The sequence below is a fragment of the Sardina pilchardus genome, chromosome 20 (assembly GCF_963854185.1).
Source record: "Sardina pilchardus chromosome 20, fSarPil1.1, whole genome shotgun sequence".
NCBI classification, from domain to species: Eukaryota; Metazoa; Chordata; class Actinopteri; order Clupeiformes; family Clupeidae; genus Sardina; species Sardina pilchardus.
The window spans coordinates 17,714,881-17,737,432 of NC_085013.1; the positions used below are offsets into that span (position 1 = coordinate 17,714,881).

General features: G+C 43.8%; 1 protein-coding gene across 1 annotated transcript in view; it reads left to right on the top strand.

Annotated features, from left to right (window-relative positions):
* LOC134068037 (latent-transforming growth factor beta-binding protein 2-like) overlaps positions 1–22,552 on the top strand; it is a 79,735-nt gene that overhangs the window by 46,801 nt on the left and 10,382 nt on the right. The window contains exons 11-28 of the mRNA XM_062523540.1: positions 312–476; positions 2,056–2,673; positions 3,173–3,198; positions 3,393–3,426; positions 3,891–3,995; positions 4,498–4,623; positions 6,412–6,540; positions 6,645–6,764; positions 8,284–8,406; positions 8,554–8,676; positions 9,081–9,206; positions 10,160–10,288; positions 10,633–10,758; positions 15,125–15,250; positions 15,840–15,956; positions 16,488–16,610; positions 19,115–19,237; positions 19,954–20,073. Coding sequence (XP_062379524.1) covers positions 312–476; positions 2,056–2,673; positions 3,173–3,198; positions 3,393–3,426; positions 3,891–3,995; positions 4,498–4,623; positions 6,412–6,540; positions 6,645–6,764; positions 8,284–8,406; positions 8,554–8,676; positions 9,081–9,206; positions 10,160–10,288; positions 10,633–10,758; positions 15,125–15,250; positions 15,840–15,956; positions 16,488–16,610; positions 19,115–19,237; positions 19,954–20,073 — 2,559 coding nt within the window. The remainder of the gene's footprint in view (positions 1–311; positions 477–2,055; positions 2,674–3,172; positions 3,199–3,392; positions 3,427–3,890; positions 3,996–4,497; positions 4,624–6,411; positions 6,541–6,644; positions 6,765–8,283; positions 8,407–8,553; positions 8,677–9,080; positions 9,207–10,159; positions 10,289–10,632; positions 10,759–15,124; positions 15,251–15,839; positions 15,957–16,487; positions 16,611–19,114; positions 19,238–19,953; positions 20,074–22,552) is intronic.

The window sequence follows — 22,552 nt, forward strand, 5'->3', positions numbered from 1 at the left end:
GACTGCAGCAACCCCACTGAGGTAGACCGTTTGTTTTTCTTTCTTTCTTTCTTTCTTTTTTCGTACCAACATGCTGTAACCTCAAGAAACAGGGGTCTTTGAAAAAAGTTGCCGTAATTCTCCTTTAAATCAGTTCCTTGGTTTAGATTTATTTTTAAAAATCCAAATGCCATATATGGTTGGGTATATGTATGTTTTTTTCTGTGATGTTTTTGTTTAGAATAACATCTTACTGTATATTGTTGATTCTTGTATTCTTAATTGAGTTTATAGTCAGGGATCTCACTATTTGTTCCTCTGTCTCAACCTAGCGGATAAAGCCGTGTCTGTAGTGAAGGACTTCTGCTACCGCTCTACCTCGGATGGCACCTGTTCGCTGCCCCTGCCGCAGCACATCACCAAGCAGATCTGCTGCTGCAGTCGCGTGGGAAAGGCCTGGGGCTCCAGCTGCCAGAGATGCCCCGTCCCCGACACAGGTACTCCAGCGCCACGCTGTGCTCGCGGCATCTGTTAAAGAGGAACTATGCAGGATTGGCGATTTCATCTCTGGTTTCGGTTTCGTTTTTCGTTTTCGCTCGTTTTATGCTTGCATTTTCTCTGCAGAGCTTCCCCGACAGCTTTAGCGTGTATATTTATACATGTATAGGCTATATTTAAATATATAAATTGCAAGCGTGGTTCTTCGTCTCAGACTTCCAGATGTAAACAAGGAGCGATCGTCTCCTGCAGAAAGTTGCATAGGGTCTCTTTAATAGTGCTGTTCACACCGGTAACTATAACGATAACCATGGGGAGCGCTGTGGCGCAGCAGGCTACAGCACTCATACTATGTATGGGGCCAAGTGCCTACAGGGACCCAGGTTCGAATCTGACCTGCGGTCATGTCGCGATCACACCCCATCTCTCTCTCCCACTAGCTTCCTGTTTATCTTCACTGTCCTTTCTGAATAAAGGCAAAAAGGTCATAAATAAAAAACTATAACTGAAGTTATGACATCCACACTGACCAGCAATATGGAAAGTCTCCTTGTGTGTTGATGAATTGAATGGATTCTGATTGGCTATCGCTTTTATCATTCTCAATATCGCTCTGAAAGTGAATCCCGATGATGTCGTTCTTCATGTCGTAATCTCTACAGTTATATGTGTGGACGTTGTCATTCAGAGCGATACTTTTTTTGCCGTTATCGTTACAGATATCATCTTGGTGTGAACGGTCTTTTGTCTCTTCAAAACCAAACCTACTGTATACCACACTAGCCACTGTTCACAAAGATTATTCTGTGGTATCCCTGTTTTTTATTTTTTTATTTTTTTATCACCATAATGTTTTCAGTGTGTATATTAAGTGACCAACAATAGTGGGAGCGTCCTGAGTTAAACCTCTCATTAGATCACCGTTAACAGACTCACTGCATTTACCCATGTAAAAGGAATCAAGAGGGTTTTTTAGATCAAATTGAAATTCCATCTAAATGGAGCAGTGTGTTTCAGGACACAACAGGGCTTTGTTTCATATCCGAACAAGTAAAGGCACTTTAATGTGGAATGCCGAGAGTGATCTGCTACTACTGTCTCTGCCAATTACGTAGTTATCTGATTAACTTTCTCCATCATTCTTTCTGTCTACCTGTCTTCCACACTGTGTTTGTTAAAGGTGACATAGAATGGAAATAATTTTTTTCTTGGTTTTCATGAATTATGAGAGGTTGTGCATAAACAAAGAGCTATCATGAACATGAGGCATGGTTGTGCCGTCCTTCATATGAAAATCTTGAACTTAAAAATAGACACAAAAAAATGGGTGATTCAGCAAAACTGCTTGCTTGTGATATCAGACATCGCAAAGCCATTGAAATTCAATTGGGGTTGCCAAAGAGGGCGCCATTTAGTCAAACGGACCATTTCAATACCCAGCCTAAATGTATGGTTTTAATTAGTCTTGTAAAATTGCAATTGAGTTTATTTTTCTAAATCAAAGTTGAATATATGCTATTTTAACATCAGAGAACACAGTTCAATACTCAATTCATCCATTCTATGTCCTCTTTAAAGAGCACTTCAGGGAGATCTGCCCGGCTGGCCACGGCTACACATACTCCCACTCGGACATCCAGATATCCCTCAGGAAGATGGAGGACGACGAGAAATACCATCCAGCCACCCAACGGCCATACTTCCCCTATCAGCCACAACTTCCCCAAATCCCCAGCCACAGACCTCATAGACCTTCGTATCCACAGACTCCTGTTCAACCACAAGTTCCTTCATATGAGTCCAACGTCCCACAAGTACCCCAGAGACCTCATAGACCTTCGTATCCACAGACTCCTTCTCAACCACAAGTTCCTTCATATGAGTCGAACGTCCCTCAAGTACCACATCAACCTCATAGACCTTCGTATCCACAGACTCCTTCTCAACCACAAGTTCCTTCATATGAGTCCAATGTCCCACAAGTACCCCAGAGACCTCATAGACCTTCGTATCCACAGACTCCTGCTAACCCGCAAGTTCCCTCATATGAGTCCGAGGGCCACCAAGGACAGGAGGTGCCCACATTTCCACAGGCGCCCACACAGCCACGGCCCTCTAGGATCCCACCACTCCCTCACCACCCTTCGCTGGACCCGCACCAGACGGGCCGAATCCCTTCACAAGGCGCTCCACATGGTGAGTGAACAACAAGGCTTGGCATAGTGTAGTTCAATTTCTGAAAGAAATCCCATGTGATTATATTGCCATCTGACATCTGCTTGTATTCACTATGATACTGGAAATAAAGCTCAAGGTTGTGAGTGAAAGCTCAATTTCTTAATGCAGCTGTTAAAAAAGAATAGTTTTTTTCACAATTCCCCCAACCACTGGTGCTTGATTGTTGATATTATTGCATTTTTCAGTTCATTTCCTTACAGAAATGTCTTCTGTTCTATTGTCTACTCTGTTGAACTGAACACATTTCCTAATTTAGTGTCCTTTGGTGAAGCTTAAGTGTTGAGAAGACCATAAGCTTTGTTTTATTAGAAGCAAATACTTTAAGATAAGTTTAAACCATGAGAATGCCTTATTACCAGTGGTACCACACAGGGCAACTTTTTAACATTATTTTGTGAGAGGAACTTCAACTCTTTTTACTGTCATTTTTTCCATCCTCTTTGTTATCTCCTAACAGATAATGATGCTTATGCTGCGGAAGTGGTGAGTTGGGAACGTTTCTCATTACCTGGCAGTCATACAGAGATGTTTAATATGAAGAGTTCAGAACCTGTGTTAAATATGAAGGTTCTGAATTCTTCAGAACCTGTATGAATTCAGAACCTGTGTCAAATAAATTAAAGTTCTGCAGAATTCAGAACCTGTGTCTAAGTGGGTGTGTTGCTGTGTCCTCACAGATCCCATCCACTGAATCACCGTCTGGCTTCCCAGGTAATGTTAAGCCTGTTTTAGCCCTCCTCTACTGAAGATTTACATGCTGTTTTGTTTGACATGATCTTTATCACAACAACACAAACCAGTGAAAACAAATTTGGTCACAGAGGACTTTGGCCACAGGGGAATCTTTATATCAAATGTATATGTGTTGTGCTGTCTCTCAGACCTCCTCCTATATTTTATCGCTTCTTTACAAGTCAGTGAACGAATCAGGGATTGATAAAGGATCAGACTATTAAGCGGAATCAACAAAAGCATCGGTATAAAATGTGTCCTGTGTCCACCCTTACTTACCCTCCACACAGTGGCCATATGTGACCTCGTTTGACCCTGAAAGTGACCTTTCAAGTCTGGATGATTCTGTCACTTTATGTGGTGGTCACATTACGCAACGTTATGCGGTATGTCTTGTTATTCTTGCACTTGCCAATAGTGTGGTATGAATTCTCCTCCCACAGATTTGATGGATGTTTCAACTCCACCCATCACTACCCACTCGAAGCCAGATTCGAGTCTCAAGGACAGAACCACTGCTTCCAGAAATGTGTCCAAACAGGTGACAGGTGAGACCACTATAGAGACCACTTTCCCCGGGGTGCACAAAACACAGACAGCAATAACCTTCAGTTGTCATCAGTCACCGCTGCCAGCAAGTTTGCTGGGAATTTGGCTGAAATGTGTCCTGATTCATCTCAAAAGTATGGCGTCAGATATTCTAAATCACATTTAGTTTGACTCAACTACTACACAGTTGCCCAGAGTGTGTTTGGGGACCAATGAATCGTGAAACAGTATTCTCCTTCGGTTATCGACTTAACTTTGCATCATCTGAGTTATTTTGGACTAAACTCTGTACAGTCCTAAAAATAAGGAGATGTTGGTGAGTAATTGCTCCTCTCTATCTGAATTGGCTGCTTGTAGAGCATTTTGTTGTGGACATATATGGCAAAATCCACTGGATTTTGTTAGAGTTGTTTAAAAAAAAGAATAATAAATAAATAACACTGATAATAATCCCTCAGTCTTCACTCTGCTCTCTGCTCTGGTCTCTCTGCCCGTGTCCAGACGTTGACCGATGCGCCGTGACGCCCACAATCTGTGGACCTGGCCAGTGTGTGTCCGTCCAGACTGGGTACACGTGCCACTGTTACCCCGGCTACCAGCTTAATGCCCTGCAGACCCAATGCATAGGTAAGTGCACCCGTTTTTGGAGTAGATTAGATCAGATTAGATTAGATTAGATTAGATTAGATTAGATTAGGTTCAACTTTATTGTCATTGCACAAGTAAGGACAACCAGTGCAACAAAATGCAGTTTAACATCTAACCAGTAGTGCAATCAATGAAAAGTGATTTTTTCTTTATAGCAGTGTCTATAAAAGACATAAAACACAGAATGCAGTATGATCGTGTTGGTCCATTATTAAAGAGACCCTATGCAACTTTTTCATAGTCATAAAATCGATTAGAAATCGTTGTTTTGTTTGACTGACCAGTTTCATCGAAAACAGTAATATTTCCTCCCGCCCCCAGTGTCCCTATACGCTAATGCAACCTTGCAGTTTGTTCAGGAGGCGATCGCTCCTTGTTTACATCTGGAAGGCTGAGACGCGTAAAGAACAAGAAGATCCACGCTTGCAATTTATAAATATATATATAGCCTATATCTGTATAAATATACACGCTAAAGCTGTCGGGGAAGCTCTGCATAGAAATATGCAAGCATAAAACGAGCGAAAACGAAAAACGGAACCGAAATAACCGAGATAAAATCGCCAATCCTGTATAGTTTCTCTTTAAAGTGCATTAGCAAGTGCATGGAGTCGACTCCTAAACCCAAATCCTACCCACCCAAATGGTACCTCTGGACAAAAGCCATTGTTTTAACGTTTCAGTTATTGTGTTTTGTCAAGCATATTTCTAATGTTACTGGCCAACTTGAATTTAAAGGCACTACTTTCACGTACTGTAGCTACACACTGCAACATATGCTGAAAACAAGGGCTTGATAATTTAAGCCTTTTTAAAGTTCAATAAAGTTGTACCAGCAAATCTGTTAATTCTCTGATTAGATTTGATTAGATTTAAACTCTGCAAGAGATGAACAAGAGGCGGGACACATGTCAGAAAAGTAACACATTCATTTTATGCAATGAAAAAGGATGTGCTGTCAAAGCAAATGGCAACATTCTGATGCTTCCCTTAGTCTGAGCTGAAATGGGCTTTATGTGGCGTGTCCTCTTAGCTGGCATCTCTGCTAGCCTTGTTAAGTCTCCTCTAACTGTGTGATGAGTGGAGGCCAGTGAGCTGAGGTCTGGCCGGCACGATTTAACGAGATTGTGGTTTTATTCTAACACACAATGACTTCTGTTTGCTGACAGAAACACATGAATCTTAGATTACGTCTCGCACACGTTTCAATGTGAAGAGTGCGGATTGTGTTATAGTCCATAGAAATCCAGTTTATTAGTCGTTTTCTCTCAGTATTACATGTTATTATGTGATTTCATGAACTTTGTACGTCGACTTTCAGATTTCTAAGGCTTCACTGAGGCTTGTTTAGTCTTTGCGCTTCAACCAGCTAAAAGCAGCAGTACATCTGGGAATTGTTATTGGTGATGAATAAACAACTTTGCATAGCATCCGTTCTGTGTCATGCTGTTTTGGACTATATGTCGTAAAGAAGTTTCAAACCCATCTGTCTCATATTGCTGCTCTACGTACACTCAAAACCCACACTGATGGTGATCTTTTTTCCCTTCTCATTAAGGAAGTGTACCATATTGTTAATGTTATTTTTGCACACAAAAGGCCAATTTGAAGGTGAAGAAATCACCCAGTTTAAACCTGCCCATTTCTTTTTAAATCAGTTAAAATATAACATTAGCCCAATGTGCAGTTTTTGAGTGTAGGTTCTGTTCCTGTGTATCTTCAGTGTCTTCAGTACGTTCTGTCTCTTCTGTTTGTTCTTCTGTTTAGATATCAACGAGTGTGAGCAGAACCTGTGTGGAGAGAACGCCCGCTGTGTCAACGCGTATGGCTCCTACTCGTGCCATTGCCAGACCGGTTTCAGTCAGGTCATCACCCAGAACAGGAAGTTCTGCCAGGGTTGGTGTGCCAAGACTAACACAGGCAATGTTCTGATGTTTCATACTGTACATGGATCCGTTTTTGGCTACAGCTCTGACCGCTCGCTCTCTTGTCTCTTATAGATGTGAATGAGTGTGACATGCCCAACAAGTGTCCAGGGGGCCACTGTGTGAACACCGAGGGATCTTACACATGCGAGTGCACGACCGGCTTCATCAAGAATGGGAGAGGCCAGTGTGAAGGTACTGTCTGCTGAACACCTAAAACCTCACTGATATCTAAAACCTCACTGATATCTAAAACCTCACTGATATCTAGAGATGGGAGAGACTAGTGTGAAGGCACTCAACACCTGAAACCTCACTGATATCTAGAGATGGGAGAGACTAGTGTGAAGATACTGTACACTCAACACCTAAAACCTCACTGATGTCTAGAGATGGGAGAGACTAGTGTGAAGATACTGTACACTCAACACCTAAAACCTCACTGATGTCTAGAGATTTGTTGATTTGTTTTGCAGCATTCCTTTGGTCCTAATATCAGTATAGTAAATTGGTGAATCCTCCATCTCAGACATTCTTCTCTCTCTCTCTTGCTCTCTCTTTCTCACTCTTTCTCTCTCCTTCCCTCCCTCACTCCCTCCTGTTCCCAGTTGTTCAGAAGTAAGGCTTGACACACTCACAGGCCAGCAGACAGTTGGCAAGCAGACAGTTGAGGCGAGTTCTTAGAAGGGCTCCACGTTGGAGAGAGGCCCGCACTGGGCAGTCATGATGAGTGGAGTGGCCTGTGCTTTATGGCCCCGTCTGACCGTCACGGCGCAGTAGAGGTGTGATTTAGACCGGCATGGCCGAGGGAATATGCTGCTGCCTGCCCGGCGCCCGCTCTCCGACAGGCCCGCGATGTTCTCCAGCCTCCTCACGCTCATCATGGCCAAGGGGGCCTGTCAGTTTTACTACTGGTGCTCACCAGTTTCATTGTCTTGTGTCTTGATCTCGTGTTGCGCTCGTCTCGTGTTGGCTCGGACGTCTGCTCTCTGCTTCCCTTGTCTGCCGCGCTGAGATGAGATCTGTAAATTCACTCACCACCTAGACAGGCCCCCATGGGGAAAGTCTAGCATTGTTTAAACACGGCGGTGTTTTCAGACCTTTTCCGTATCATCTGTTGCCGTTAAATATTGTTTGCAATTCTTCAATTTAGGACAGTCAAAATATTTTGCCTTGGCTACACTCTTGAACAAACGCTGTGTTATTTTTGGATGGCCGTGGCCTTATAGGCAGGGACCAGAGTGAGAGCGTGTTTGCCATGGCAGCTCTGTCAGGTCAGTGACGGGGAGACGGAGCACGAGGCGCTAGGGAGCACTAGGGAGCCCAGCACTATGGGATTACACCAGCACAGCTTTTATGGGCAGAGTGCTGTAAGATAGCAGCTGTAGGAGATGTTGGGCTGCTCGTGTCGTGAGTATACTGCAGCTAATGGAGGAGAGATATACAGTATTTCATGAGCTAGTCCACAACTGTGGTCCGTCACTACTGTTTTTCAAGAGCTCTATTAGCTCGAGCTGGCAAAGCAGCAGCACCATTATGAAGTGTTTATGCCAAGCCTTACAAGGAGGGACATATTTTGGGAGTGATTTGCTGGCCTGGAAATTATAATATTGAACTTGTAAATGTTTAATGCCTTATGTCTCACTCTTAACACACACGTACACACACGCACGCACACACACTTACTCATATCTGCCGTTTGTGTTTCTTTCAGATGTGAATGAATGTCTGTCTTCAGCTGTGTGTGCCAATGGTTACTGCACAAACACAAAGGGCTCTTACCAGTGCGTCTGCAATTTTGGATACGAAACTGCTCCGGACCAAAGCAGTTGTCAGGGTATGGCACTCAAACAAGCACACACACACACACACTCACACACACACTTACTCACACGCATGCATCAAAAATCTGTGTTTATTTCAGCAGGAATATATCTTGGCTTCATGTGGTATTACAGTAATGCTGCTGTGTGGTTTTGTGCAGATGTGGATGAGTGTTCCCTCTCTGGAGTCTGTGAGCATGGACGCTGCACCAATCTGCAAGGGTCTTATAGCTGCAGTTGTAACGTTGGTTACAGAGCAACTCTGAATGATAAGGCCTGTGATGGTGTGTATGAAGAATTTAAATTTTGTGCTGTATTTTGCTGTTCATAGTGCAGTTTTATAAAGCATTACAATCTGTCTCTAAATTTTCAAAACGTGTCTGTTCAGATGTCTCATAATATGATGTATTCTTCACCGAAATTTGTCATACATTTGTTTTGTAAGAACAGTATTTTCAAATGATTTGTTGACAACTTTTGCATAATAATAGTGATTGAGTCTGTAATTTGCAGAACATGTCAGGACAGTTGTAACAAACGCAGTACTTGCATATTAAGTACCAAAATACTTGTGAATTGAACCCAACTGCTTGTACTATCAGAACAGAAAAGTACTTGCAGGCAGTGTCTCAGGTAGGAAAACTGCCAGACATCTCTGGTTTCATGTGACTGTCATTTTCTTCAACAGATATCAATGAGTGTGCCACCACAAATGTGTGCCCCAATGGAATATGTGCCAACACAGAAGGTTCCTACACCTGCACAAATTGCCAGCCTGGTTTCATAAAATCAGCTGATGGACAGAAATGTGAAGGTACTTGAGCAACCACGGAACATTCAGTTGCACTAGACCTTCACACAGTGTGCGTGTGTGTGCGGGTGTGGGTGCGGGTGTGGGTGTCAACCACTTATGTGTACAGTGTCAGAATTCCATATTATATTATATTTGAGTGTTTTGATTAACGTGTAACGCGAGGACAAGTGAGTGCACAAATTTGCACTTCAACTGAACTTCGACTTCAGAATTAAGAGTGACAGTATTCCTTGCTTGGCACGTTTTGACGCTAAAGACTCCAGCTGGAACTATTTCTTGGGGCTGAGAATGAGTAAGCAATATCAAAATAAGCTACGAAACATAATCTAAACGAAACATAATCTTGTGTCCTCAAACTCAATTAGATGGCAGTAGAACTGTTGTATAAAAGCAAAATGCTTCTCCAAATCACAAGAAAATCCCCTACCCACCCCACTCCCACTTATTGCTTAATTGAATATGACCATGTCATTGGCAAGGATTTCTGCTCTTGGTCTATGTTCAACTAATCACGTCTTCAGTATGTGTAATCATCAAACTGCACTCCTTCATGACCTCGTATCAGACCTTTATTAAAATTTTCAGCAGCCATTTTGACATGTACTGTAGTGGTTGGGCAAACACAGGTGTTACTAAACACCGTAGTGAAGTCTCTGATATATCCCAGTAGCCAATGAGGAAGAAGGTGTAAAGTCATTTTCAAGCCATGTTAAGGCCTTAAGGTTTTTTTTTCAAGAAAACCCTGAAAGTATAGCTAGAGGATCAGAGAAGAGATTTACATGTAGGTTTGTAATGAACCATCAATCCTAAAGATGTCAAAATACCCTTTTTTCCCTCTAAATCTATTCGTGTTGCTCCTTATTTCTCCTGAAGTGGGTTTAGTAGAAACAGCTCAGATCTCATGTTCAATGTTGCTTTCCTCTGGGAGTCTAATGGTGTCTTCTCTGCTCTAGACATTGATGAGTGTGCTGTATCGGATGCCGTTTGTCTGGACGGTGTGTGTACCAACACCGAGGGCTCTTACACGTGCACCTTATGTGGCTCCGGATACCGCTTATCCCTGGACAGGCAGCAGTGTGAGGGTGAGTCTAATCGCAATTCTGTTGGCCTACACTGTTCTCAAAGCAGTTATTGATGACTAGCTCCTAGCTTTTTTGGTAACCTTTTGTAGTCCTATGTGCCAATATCGTTTATAACAGATCACTGGGTTTAAAGGCGCAGTTGTTGATTCTGGAGGATGATTCTTGACATTTGTACTCAATCTCCATTAGTGTATTGTACTTGGTCCTGATCCCTGGTCCTTCATTTCCCATGGCAAGAGCCAGAATTGGGTATAATCGATTGCAATTAGAGGACCGCGAAGACAAATTGGGTGATTTTGACAAAGTGTCATTTTCTCATGGTGTATGGAAATGTCCCCTTTTAGATGTTGATGAGTGTCTGACTGAGTCCATCTGCAACAATGGAATCTGTCTGAACTCGGACGGCTCCTACTCCTGCACAGCCTGTCCCACTGGATACCTCGTGTCCTCAGATGGCGAGATCTGCGAAGGTCTGTATGCTTTTTCCTGCTGTTGGCACTCAACACTGAACATAATCAGTAGTGAGCTGTTGCTAAAGAGGAGACTCAAAAGAGCACAGCGTGCACAAACTAAAATCATGCTGAGCTCTGTTTTACACATTAAAATGGTATCTATGAGAAGATTCTTGTTCTGTAATGCCATCATTGATGTCATCGTTGCTATATTGGGGCGGTGGTGAGGTAGTGGTTAGAGGGATAACTATATTGTGTGGCGCAGTAATATCCTCACTCTTGCACTTTCAGTTTCACTTTGGATTGAGGATATTACTGCGCCGAGTCTAAGTGCTCCCAATAATTCGGCCACACAATATAGTTATCTCTTTTACCTGCTTATAAATGCACCACTTTTTATTTTGTCTCACCATACTTTGTCGTGTGACCACTTGTGTAACTGTATTGGGAAAACATGGAGGTGTTTGGTCGCTTCTAACTTCATCTCTGTTTGGATCCTAATGAATGCATTGCTACTTTCTGAGTCTCATTTTCAACTAAGTTTGTTTTCCACTTTGCCATTTGAATTTTTCTCATAAACACACACACACACACACACACACACACACACACACACACACACACACACAAACACACATATACACACACATACACATATACACAGAGAGGGAGGGGGGAGGGAGGGAGGGAGGGAGAGAGAGAGAGAGAGAAAAAAAGAGAGAGAGAGAGCCTTGAATGAGTGTCCAGGGCAGCTGTACAAAAGCACTGTTGGCTCATTCTCCTGCAGCAGATGTGATGTTGGGCACAGACCATTAGCCAACGTCCAGGGATGCCAAGGTGGGACCACTCACTCAGCTACATTGGTAGACATCAATACTCAACATGTCAACATTTTTTATTACGCAACATTCCATTCCATATTACAATACAGTTGCCATATAAGTCATGATTACCTCTAGTCCAGGTGGTTCATGCTAAATCTGAGATGTTATATATTTTTTAAAAAGCCTGATATTTGGTACACGAGTAGGCTACAGTTTGTGGCTTTGAACATTTTCAGAAATGGAGCCATCACAAAAAATAATCATTGCAGTGGTAGCAGCCATTTTGCTGCCCTCTTTCAACTGGACTATGCATTTTGCATCACATCTCGTAGCACAGAAAAAAACGAGCTTTATGCTGGAGGCCATGTTGTGAATCTCACCCTTCAGATCCTTCCACAAATGTTCCTTTGTTTTGTTTTTTTTTAATCTGGTGAATCACTAGACCGGTCCAAAAACGTTGTTTTCCTTCTCTGAAACCTTTGGATCAAGAAGCTGAGATGGCACAATCCAGTAAGGGATGTGTTGGCAGGAATGAACCTTGGCTTTAGAAAGTCCCACCAGGTATTGATTCTGGCTGTGCACGGTAATTTTGCTAATTAGCTCGTTTACCTGGCCGACTCTTTACTTTCCAAAGGTGGGCTCTCCTTCTCTGGCTTTATCACACGGAACACATCTGTGTGAATTGATGTAGTTTAGGCCTATGTCTGTGAATAGTTGCATTGGGTATACAGTGCTGCTTGAAAGTTTGTGGATTCAAGGGCTTTGCTTTCATGCAGCGCTATGTATACAAAAAATAGTGATGTGTTGATTGGATTCTTATTTTACCCACTGTAGGCACCTTGTCATACTTGGTGAAGATTATTTAGTGAAAAATCACTCGTGAGGAAATGTAGGATCTGGTTTTATCTCCTCATTTTTGAGCCGATTTTTGCTTTGAATATTTGTTGTAGTTCCGTTAGCAAAGGGAATTGGCATGACATTCCAGCAATAGCAGCATAAGTGAAGATAAGAAAAAGTAACAAATAAAACAAAAGGCCAGCGCTACTGTAGGAGCAAGACACTGGGAGGATAGCAATTCACTTTACAATAGTAGACAGGAAGCTTTTCTTTTAGAGGATGTCTAATTCAACTTTCCTATGCACTTGGTAGATTATACTTACATGCAGATATATTTGATTTCCGCATAGAACAATATGTTCCTTGAGGCTCGTTGAAAATGACATCTTGTGACAGCCAAGTAGCTCTAAGTATCTCTCAGTCATAACCAGAGGTGTAAAAGTTCGGTTTCGGAAAGGTAAAGTCCCACCACATATTTATTTCAGTTATTACTAGCCCAACTCCTCACCCAGGTAGATAAGCTATTTAGTAGAATCACCTATGCTATTTGCACAGGAAAAAAACAATACATGGTAGAACTTTTACTTTCTGAAGCTAGGCTTTCACACCTCTGGTCATAGCCACCGGCTAGCATCCCCTGCTTAAAGCTACCCTAAGTAACTGACCACAAACTTTAAAAGAAGCTGTGTCCTCTAGTTACTGTGGCTACAAGGCCTCTATAAATATCTCGCCTCTGGCCTTGTGTGTGTTTTCCAAGTGCTGCATCCTTTAAGTTCTTCAAAAGACTTCCTCAATTGCATCTTCAAAGGGACTCAGCGAAGAAAACTACTCGCACACTGTGGGCCTTTTTTCTGCTGGTAGGCTATCAAGAGGCACCATACTCTTCCCCATGTAGCATTCTTCAGGTATTTGGGTCAGCATTATCCAGTTACCAATCCCTATATAAAATCCCTTGACTGTCTTGGTTCTAAATGTAAAAACTGTGAAAATCCTAAAGTGAGGCTACATTGTGTGTATGTTTTCCAAGCACATTGCAGTTTTTGCCTATTGCTTACACATACTTTTCAGAATTTGGCTCATTATTTCAAAACTACTCACAGCCAAGCACTTGGAGATAAACAACTCACATCTATGCCAAAATGAAACACTGCAATCAAAACTCAACAATCCTCTCTAGAAATGTAATTATTGAAACAAAACCATACATACATGCCCCATTTGAATTGCTCTTACAAATCAGCTGCAACACACTGATGTGCTGTATGCAAATCACTGCAGTCTTTGTGTTCCTATTTTTATTGTCCTTTTCTCAGAAGGTTTTACAAAAAAGAATCATTCGTACAGAAATAAAGAAAACTGGAATCACAGTTATTATATCAGCGTAGTACTGTAAGAGAAAGTGCATCATCCTTTACTGTACAAAATATCATTCAAAGTGCTCAGAATATCTAGATAGATGTCAGTATGCAAGGGACAAAGCTAAAGAACAACACTGCATGGCCAGGATATTTAGACCTCACAGTGGAACTGCATAAAAAAGAGACCCAAATCTGTAATGAAAATCATTGCAAAGGCTCAGCGACATTGAGTTGTCCTTGAGGCTGGGTCATTCCTGTATTAGCTAGTGGTGTGTGACATTGAGTTGTCCTTGAGGCTGGGTCATTCCTGTATTAGCTAGTGGTGTGTGACATTGAGTTGTCCTTGTGGCTGGGTCATTCCTGTATTAGCTAGCGGTGTGTGACATTGAGTTGTCCTTGTGGCTGGGTCATTCCTGTATTAGCTAGTGGTGTGTGACATTGAGTTGTCCTTGAGGCTGGGTCATTCCTGTATTAGCTAGCGATGTGTGACATTGAGTTGTCCTTGTGGCTGGGTCATTCCTGTATTAGCTAGCGATGTGTGACATTGAGTTGTCCTTGTGGCTGGGTCATTCCTGTATTAGCTAGCGATGTGTGACATTGAGTTGTCCTTGTGGCTGGGTCATTCCTGTATTAGCTAGCGATGTGTGACAATAGCCCCGTTTATACTATGGGCTGAACCCGGTGCTGGAACTTAAGCCCAGCCCAGGTAGGAGTTTATACTAGACGGGGCTGGGCTGAAACGGGGCTTAACCTGGAACTATTGCCCTGACAACAAGCCCACCTCAACGGTCAGGGCCACGATCCAAGCCCCAGTGCTTACACGTCACGTCGAACTGGTTACTACGGCTACCGTTCTATTTACTAACTGCCCGTGCCTGCTGCCTGTAGAATGTTGTTCACGTTTCTATGGATCCAAGGTTGACAGTTGGCTACATGGCCCACCCCAGAGCCACCCAGTATAAACGCACCGAGAACTCTAGCCCTGGTGCTTGTGCCCTGGGCTTAAGTTCCTGGGCTTAAGTTCCTGGGCCAATGGCCCATAGTATAAACGGGGCTATTGACGTTTCTTCTGGCGTGGTGGTCATTCCTGTCCCTTTGCACCTCCTCATCAGGCCCTTTCAACACATTCTCATGAATATCAGGTCTTTCCACTGAACATAGACTATGCTGACACACAGAACTTGCTTCAAACGGTCAAGACGGAATAATCGGACATCTAGAAGGTTGTCTGGAACACTGAGACATTCCACACAAGAGGATAAGAGGACAAATGCATAATAATAAAGAACAGTTTGCTGGCTCTCTCGCTCTGTTTATTTGGATCACTCACTGCCTTTTGTCTCTGTTGTACTTCCTGTTTTGCAGACATTGACGAGTGCCGTTCTCCTGGAGCTTGTCCCCTGGGTTTGTGCACAAACACTCCAGGCTCCTTCTCCTGCATGGCTTGTGACACCGGCTACACACTGTCCTCTGATAAGATCACATGTGAAGGTACGTGAGTAAAATACTGTACTGGAGGAAGACATTTATCTGATCTTCATGTGTATGCCCCTCTGCATTCTCTAACCTGTCACTGCCCCTGTGTTGCCCTGGTAATGCCCCTGTGTTGCCCTGGTAATGCCCCTGTGTTGCCCTGGTAATGCCCCTTGGTGTTCTCTAACCTGTCACTGCTCCTGTGTTGCCCTGGTAATGCCCCTGTGTTGCCTAACCTGGTACTACCCCTGTGTTGCCCTGGTAATGCCCCTGTGTTGCCCTGGTAATGCTCCTGTGTTGCCCTGGCACTGCCCCTGTGTTGCCTGGTACTGCCCCTTTGTTGCCCTGGTACTGCTCCTGTGTTGCCCTGGTACTGCCCCTGTGTTGCCCTGGTACTGCCCCTGTGTTGCCCTGGTACTGCCCCTGTGTTGCCCTGGTACTGCTCCTGTGTTGCCCTGGTAATGCTCCTGTGTTGCCCTGGTAATGCTCCTGTGTTGCCCTGGTACTGCCCCTGTGTTGCCCTGGTACTGCCCCTGTGTTGCCCTGGTACTGCCCCTGTGTTGTCTAACCTGGCCCTGCCCCTGTGGTGCCCTGTGTGCGTCTGTAGATGTAGATGAGTGTGAAGAGGACGTGTGTCTGGGGGGAGAGTGCACCAACACTCCCGGCTCCTTCAGCTGCTCCTGCACTCCAGGGTTTGAGCACCATGAGACAACAGGCTGCACAGGTACAGTCTGTGTGTGTGTGTGTGTGTGTGTGTGTGTGTGTGTGTGTGTGTGTGTGTGTGTGTGTGTGTGTGTGTGTGAGTGTGTGAGTGTGTGAGTGAGTGAGTGAGTGAGTGAGTGAGTGTGTGTGAGAGAGAGAGAGTGTGTATTTGAGACAATAAATATTTTGCTGCTTATCATCAGATAGAAGTTTACATTCTCTCTCTTTCTCTCTCATTTTCTCTCTCTCTCTGTGCATCTGTATGTGTCTGTGTGTTTGTGCATCTGTGTTTGTGTGTGTGTGTGTGTGTGGTTTGTGTATATTTGTCTGTGTGTTTGTGCATCTGTGTATGTGTGTGTGTTTGTGGTTTGTGTATATGTGTCTGTTTGTCTGTGTGTTTGTGCATCTGTGAATGTGGGTGTCTCTGTGTGTGTGTGTGTGTGTTTGTGTGTGTGTGTGTGTGTGTGTGTGTGTGTGTGTGTGTGTGTGTGTGTGTGTGTGTGTGTGTGTGTGTGTGTGTGTGTGTGTGTGTATTCGCTGCTCTAACCCACAGATGTGAATGAGTGTTTGGCAGTCGGGGTGTGCGGTGATGGAGACTGTCTGAACACTGAAGGCTCCTTCCTCTGCATCTGCCCCGTGGGATATGCACAGGCCAAAGATGGACTCGGTTGTCATGGTGAGGAATGCTCGTCAAATGTGCAGCCATCCATCTAGTCTATCAGTCCGCTTGCTAATATCCGTCTGTTCACTAAAAAGGAAATAGAAAATAGTTGATAAGATATTATTTTATTTATTCACTTGATTTTGACTCCTTTATCCGAAGTGACTTACAGATAGAAGTGTCTAATAGCTTGAGAACGCTATGATCACCTCTGTGAAGCTGGCCTGGCTTGAGAATGCTATGCTCATTGCTCACCTCTGTGGAGCTGGCCTGGTGGGTAGTCTTGAGTGTGTATTAGCTTGAGAACGCTATGCTCATTGCTCACCTCTGTGGAGCTGGCCTGGTGGGTAGTCTTGAGTGTGTATTAGCTTGAGAACGCTATGCTCATTGCTCACCTCTGTGGAGCTGGCCTGGTGGGTAGTCTTGAGTGTGTATTAGCTTGAGAACGCTATGCTCATTGCTCACCTCTGTGGAGCTGGCCTGGTGGGTAGTCTTGAGTGTGTATTAGCTTGAGAACGCTATGCTCATTGCTCACCTCTGTGGAGCTGGCCTGGTGGGTAGTCTTGAGTGTGTATTAGCTTGAGAACGCTATGCTCATTGCTCACCTCTGTGGAGCTGGCCTGGTGGGTAGTCTTGAGTGTTCCTCCTGGTGCCAGTGCCAGTGCAATGTTGAACAGCTTGGCTGGGTTCTCACAGCACTGGAGACCCCTTCAAAGATCCAGACCAAATAAGATTGCTCTTTGCTCTCCAACTGCCAAAGTAAAGAGCGCTGTCCACGCAGAAATACTGGGGTGAAAAAAATACTAAAGGTCCGGCTAGTTATCTCATCCAGGCGTGTGGAGTCAACCTCCCCTCATGCTCCACCCTGCTGAACGTGCTGACCTTCACCATGGACGCTGTCCAAGACATTTTTCCTCTCCTCTCCTCTCTTCTCCTCCCTCTCCTCTCCTCTTCTCTCCTCTCGTATCTCCACTCCTCTCCTTTCCTCCCTTCCCCTCCCCTTCCCTTCCCTCTCCTCTCCTCTCCTCTCCTCTGCTCTGCTCTCCTCTCCTCTCCTCTCCTCTCCTCTCCTCTCCTCTCCTATTCTCTGCTCTCCTCTCCTCTCCTCTCCTCTCCTCTCCTCTCCTCTCCTCTCCTCTCCTATTCTCTGCTCTCCTCTGCTCTCCTCTCCTCTCCTCTCCTCTCCTCCCCTCCCCTCCCCTCCTCTCCCCTCCCCTCCCCTCTCCTCTTCTCCTCTCAGCATGGGCAAACTGAGGCCTGAAGACAAACATCTCTTTCTGTTTTCTTCTGCTTCCTTTCATGGCCTCTGTCATGTGCCTCTTCTCCTCTTCTCCTCTTCTCCTCATGGTCTCTGTTATATGCCTCTTCTGGTCTCCTTCTCATAGTGTGCGAAAGATGAAGAGATAACAAGAGGAAAGAGAAGAGAGGCAGAGGGGAATCATTAGAGAAGAAGGAGGAATACAGACACAATCATGGATAGAGGATGAGGGAACAGTAGAGAGGGAAAAGAGGCTTATATTGTATAAAGTATATATATTATTATTATTTTATTATGAAACCTTTTGAGCTTCAACATTAAATTAAAGATGACCTAGTTTTACTTTTTTATATTTCTACATTTTAGATTAAAGTAATTTAGAATTTTACAAAAAAAATGCATTTTCTCAGTTGACATACCCACAGATTTAGTTGTCTTAATCCCAACTTTTATATTTAACATTGCAATGGTTTGCAGTTGCATACAGCGTTGCTAAAACATGACAATAAGGAGTGTGGTGTAAAGCTAATGCTTTCAGTCAGTGAGACTGGCCTCAGACGTGAGGGGACACTGAGCAGGGTCCAGATATCAAGAGAGCAATCATGTGCAGAAATGCTGGCCCTCAAACTCACTTAGTCTTTACACTAGGAGTTGAAAATGTGCTTGGCCTCCCGCCAAGTCTTGTTTTTATAAGCCATTCAACTACAGGCCAGAACATAATCAAAGGCTATTTAATAAATTGATGAAAAATGTAGTTGGAATTTGCAACTGACCATTACAGTGAGCCAAATATATCAATCTTTGGGCTGCTATGTGTATGCGAGCCCACAGTTTGTATGTGGAGGCTTTTCATCAGTTATCAAACAGAATGTACGCACATAAATCTGAAACTAATCTATCTGACACGCACACTCAACTTAGTCGGATTAGTGTGAGCCTCCTCCAAGGAAACCTCTCCAAAAATGGCGTGTCTGTGTTACAAGCTGAGATTCTCTTGCTGGCAGGTGTATTACAGACTGATGCTATGTGAGTCCTGTTTGTGTTTAAAGTTAAGCCATTTTGTGTTTGCCGTTTAAAGTTTGCTATCAATACTGGACATTGGAGATACTGGAGATTTTAGTAAAAAAAAAAAAGATTAAGCCCAGGTTTGAATAATCCCAATGTTTTCCCTGGTGTATGAAAGTAATTGTTGTATTGCAGTAGTGTCTGACATGACCCTGCCCCCTTTCCCCCCCACTTCCTGCTCAACTCGCCCCCCCAGACGTGGACGAGTGTGAGAAGGGCAACGTGTGCTTCCAGGGCGAGTGTCTCAACACGGACGGCTCTTTCCAGTGTGTGTGTGAGGCTGGCTACAAGTTCTCCGCACAGACAGGGGATTGTGAAGGTACTGTAGAGGGGTATGTGTACTGTATGCGCTATCTCACACAGGGAGCATGAGGTGAAGGCTACTGGAGAGAAACATCAAAAGAGAGATCTGCATGGCCTGACCAAGATCTCTGATCAAAAACGTTGAATGATGCACGTTATGGGAGCATCAAACAGTATGTAAATCTTTCTTTTGATTTTTATCTTCAAGTTTAGTTTTGATCAAGCACCTGAAAAAGTCCCCCGCGCTTTGCTTCTGTCCTCAAGTTTATTGTACAAGTCATAATATTAAAGAAATACAACTGTTAAACCCAGCAATGTAATAATCTCCCAATAGTGTAATAACTTCTCAATAATGCGATGTTGTTGCAATATTGTGATCACTTGGCTAGTGTTGTGGTAGCATGTCACCTGTCGGGGGCCAAGGCGAGCGGGACTTATGGACGTACACAATGATAGCATAATGCAGGAGGAGTGAAGACATTATTGTTAGTTATACACATAGATAGAATGTTTGGCACTTTATGAATATAATGCTTTATGGATACTGCAATAATTTAAAACGTTTTTGAATTTGGTTTTGAATTTAAAGTTTTATTTAGAAATTGCTGTAAGTGTTTAAGTGTGTGTGTGTGTGTGTGTGTGTGTGTGTGTGTGTGTGTGTGTGTGTGTGTGTGTGTGTGTGTGTGTGTGTGTGTGTGTGTGTGTGTGTGTGTGTGTGTGTGTTTTCTCCAGATCTGGACGAGTGTAAAGAATATGGTAGTGATGTGTGTGGAACATGGCACTGTGAGAACACCTTGGGGTCCTACCGCTGCTTTATGGGTTGCCAGCCTGGTTTCTCCAATGGAGACTGTGGTGAGTGTCTATTCCATAACATAATGGAGACTGTGGTGAGTGTACTGTATATCTATTCCATAACATAATGGAGACTGTGGTGAGTGTCTATCTATTCCATAACATAATGGAGACTGTGGTGAGTGTCTATCTATTCCATAACACTATACTACACTATTGTGGGGGGGGGGGGGGGGGGTTGCAAGCACTCCAGACATCAACGGAGGATAGCATTGAGGAGAGCTACTCTAGGCCGAATGCACACACTCACTCAGTACCATCTCACTCAGTCAGAGTGGAGTGTTACAGCGCTAGAGGCCTGTCCAGGAAAATGGAGTTCTGGCTCCCCCGACTCCCAGCAGGACGCATCTTAAACACCTGCCACTCCCCCCTCCCGGCCACTCCCCCCTCCCTTAGCTCCATCAAACTCCTCATCAGGACACAGCGCCCACTTTGTTCCTCTAGCGCTGTCCAGACTCGCATGTGCACGTGTGTGTGTGTGTGTGTGTGTGTGTGTGTGTGTGTGTTGTAGACTAGCACACACATTTCAGCTGTTTAAGCTGCTGAATGAGGAGCGGCGAAAGAAAAAGCGACAGAGACAGAGTTAGTGTTGTTACTAGTTGTTACTAAACACCTGGTACCGTCCACCCCCTCTGTCCACATGCTGCGTGAAATATAACATTTTATATTTAACATTTGCACAGAGGCCAGTCTTTTCAGACCTGTCAAATCTATGACTAAAGAGAAGAGAGATGGAAAAGAACAGATCATCGTTTGGGTTTTATTTTTGGCGGCTCATATGTTACAGCAACTAACATCTAATGAAAGCTGTTGAGTTATTCAGTAGCTCCCTATGCAGTGTCAACAGATCTGGACAGGCTCTTCTATGTTTAGCCATCAATATGGATGTCAGCATTAAGTATTTCATCAGTTTACCATTCAATTTCTGGATCGAAAATGGCAGACTTGTGAAAAAACGATTTCATAGAACTGCTATCCACACAATTCTGGTTTTCATCTGACATTCTACAAAATGCACAGCATCTTCGTGATATGACTTTTAACAGTATTCTTTTTTTCTTCCTTATTTGCGTTAATTGGTACTGTTGAAGTTGTGTAGTCTCCACCCAAACTGACTGTGGGTCTGAGTGAGTGGGTGACTTGCGCATACTTCGTTGATGAAAAACTATTTAGATGTCTTTCCAAGCACAGCTTTTATGAGCCTCCAGGGAGAAGGCTCAGAACATGTTTGAGATGGGGGTGGGGAGCTCCACACATCCAATGCAACCCTACTCACCTTAACACTGCACATCTTAACTGAGCTCCCTTTACGGTAGGATGGACACTTGCTGAAATGCACATTTTTAAGACAGAATAGCCATATTAACAGAAACCCCTTGTGTGTATGTAGGATCAGCGGAGGACAAGGAGGTACTTTAACCAAATCTTGGCAAGGGAGGAACTCCCCAATTCCAACCTTTATTTAGTTAAATTTCCAAACGAAAGGGTTCCAACAATCATTGGCTATTTAGGCCATGGGCGAATCCAGACATTGTAATTACTCTGCTATGAGGGGTGTTACTTTTTATGAGCATGACAGGAGCTCTGTCAGAGACTGAGGCTGTCTTTGGCTGTTCCAAAGCAGTCAGACAATAGTTACGTCACAAAGAATAAAATGGTTGCAGCCACCATAAAACAAATGTTTCAGTGTCTACGTGTCTCTATATGTGGGTGTGTGTCAGACTTCCACTGCACTTAAAGGGGAACTCCAGCGTATTTCGGTCTGAGCCCCTGTTTTTAGATTGTTTTGGGGTTTTCATTGCAGACATAAACAAACACAATTGGTCCAAAATTGAATTCCAGCGCTAAATCTGTCAGCCTTGAAAAGGCATTACATTGGAGACATATGCAGGACTCGTTTTCACCACTGCCAAGGCTCAAAATGTTATTAAAGGTTCAGATAGCACAGAGCAGATCCTTACAGAGATACACATGTGTCTATTTATCTCTATAAATGTGAAGAAATGTTCTCAAATGAAGTCAGTTCCTCTTCTTCAGATCTGTTTCCACATAAAAACAACATGAGTTAACACCTATTATTCTAACCAAACGTATCATGTCATTCGATTGTTGTGGTGAGCCTCCCGCCACTCACACCTCCTCACTACTGTTGAGTATAATTCCCCTACGGCACATGACACAGCCCTTGTGTTAGATAAGCTCCTGATTTGAGGCTGAGCTTTATTACAGAGCAGAGGAGACTTGGCGTGTGTGTGTGTGTGTGTGTGTGTGTGAGGAGACTTGGCCGGGGGCCACGGACAGCCACGGGCCCTCGTCCTCTGCGTTTAGAAAGTCCACCTCTGACTGATGTCTGCGCTACAATTATCGACGTGCACGGAGACGAGCCATGCTGAGCGATGCTGCTATGTTGTTTTCATGTCGACACGGCGCATACTACTAGTGTCAGCTGACCCAAGGGCTCTTTTGTTTTTACACATTC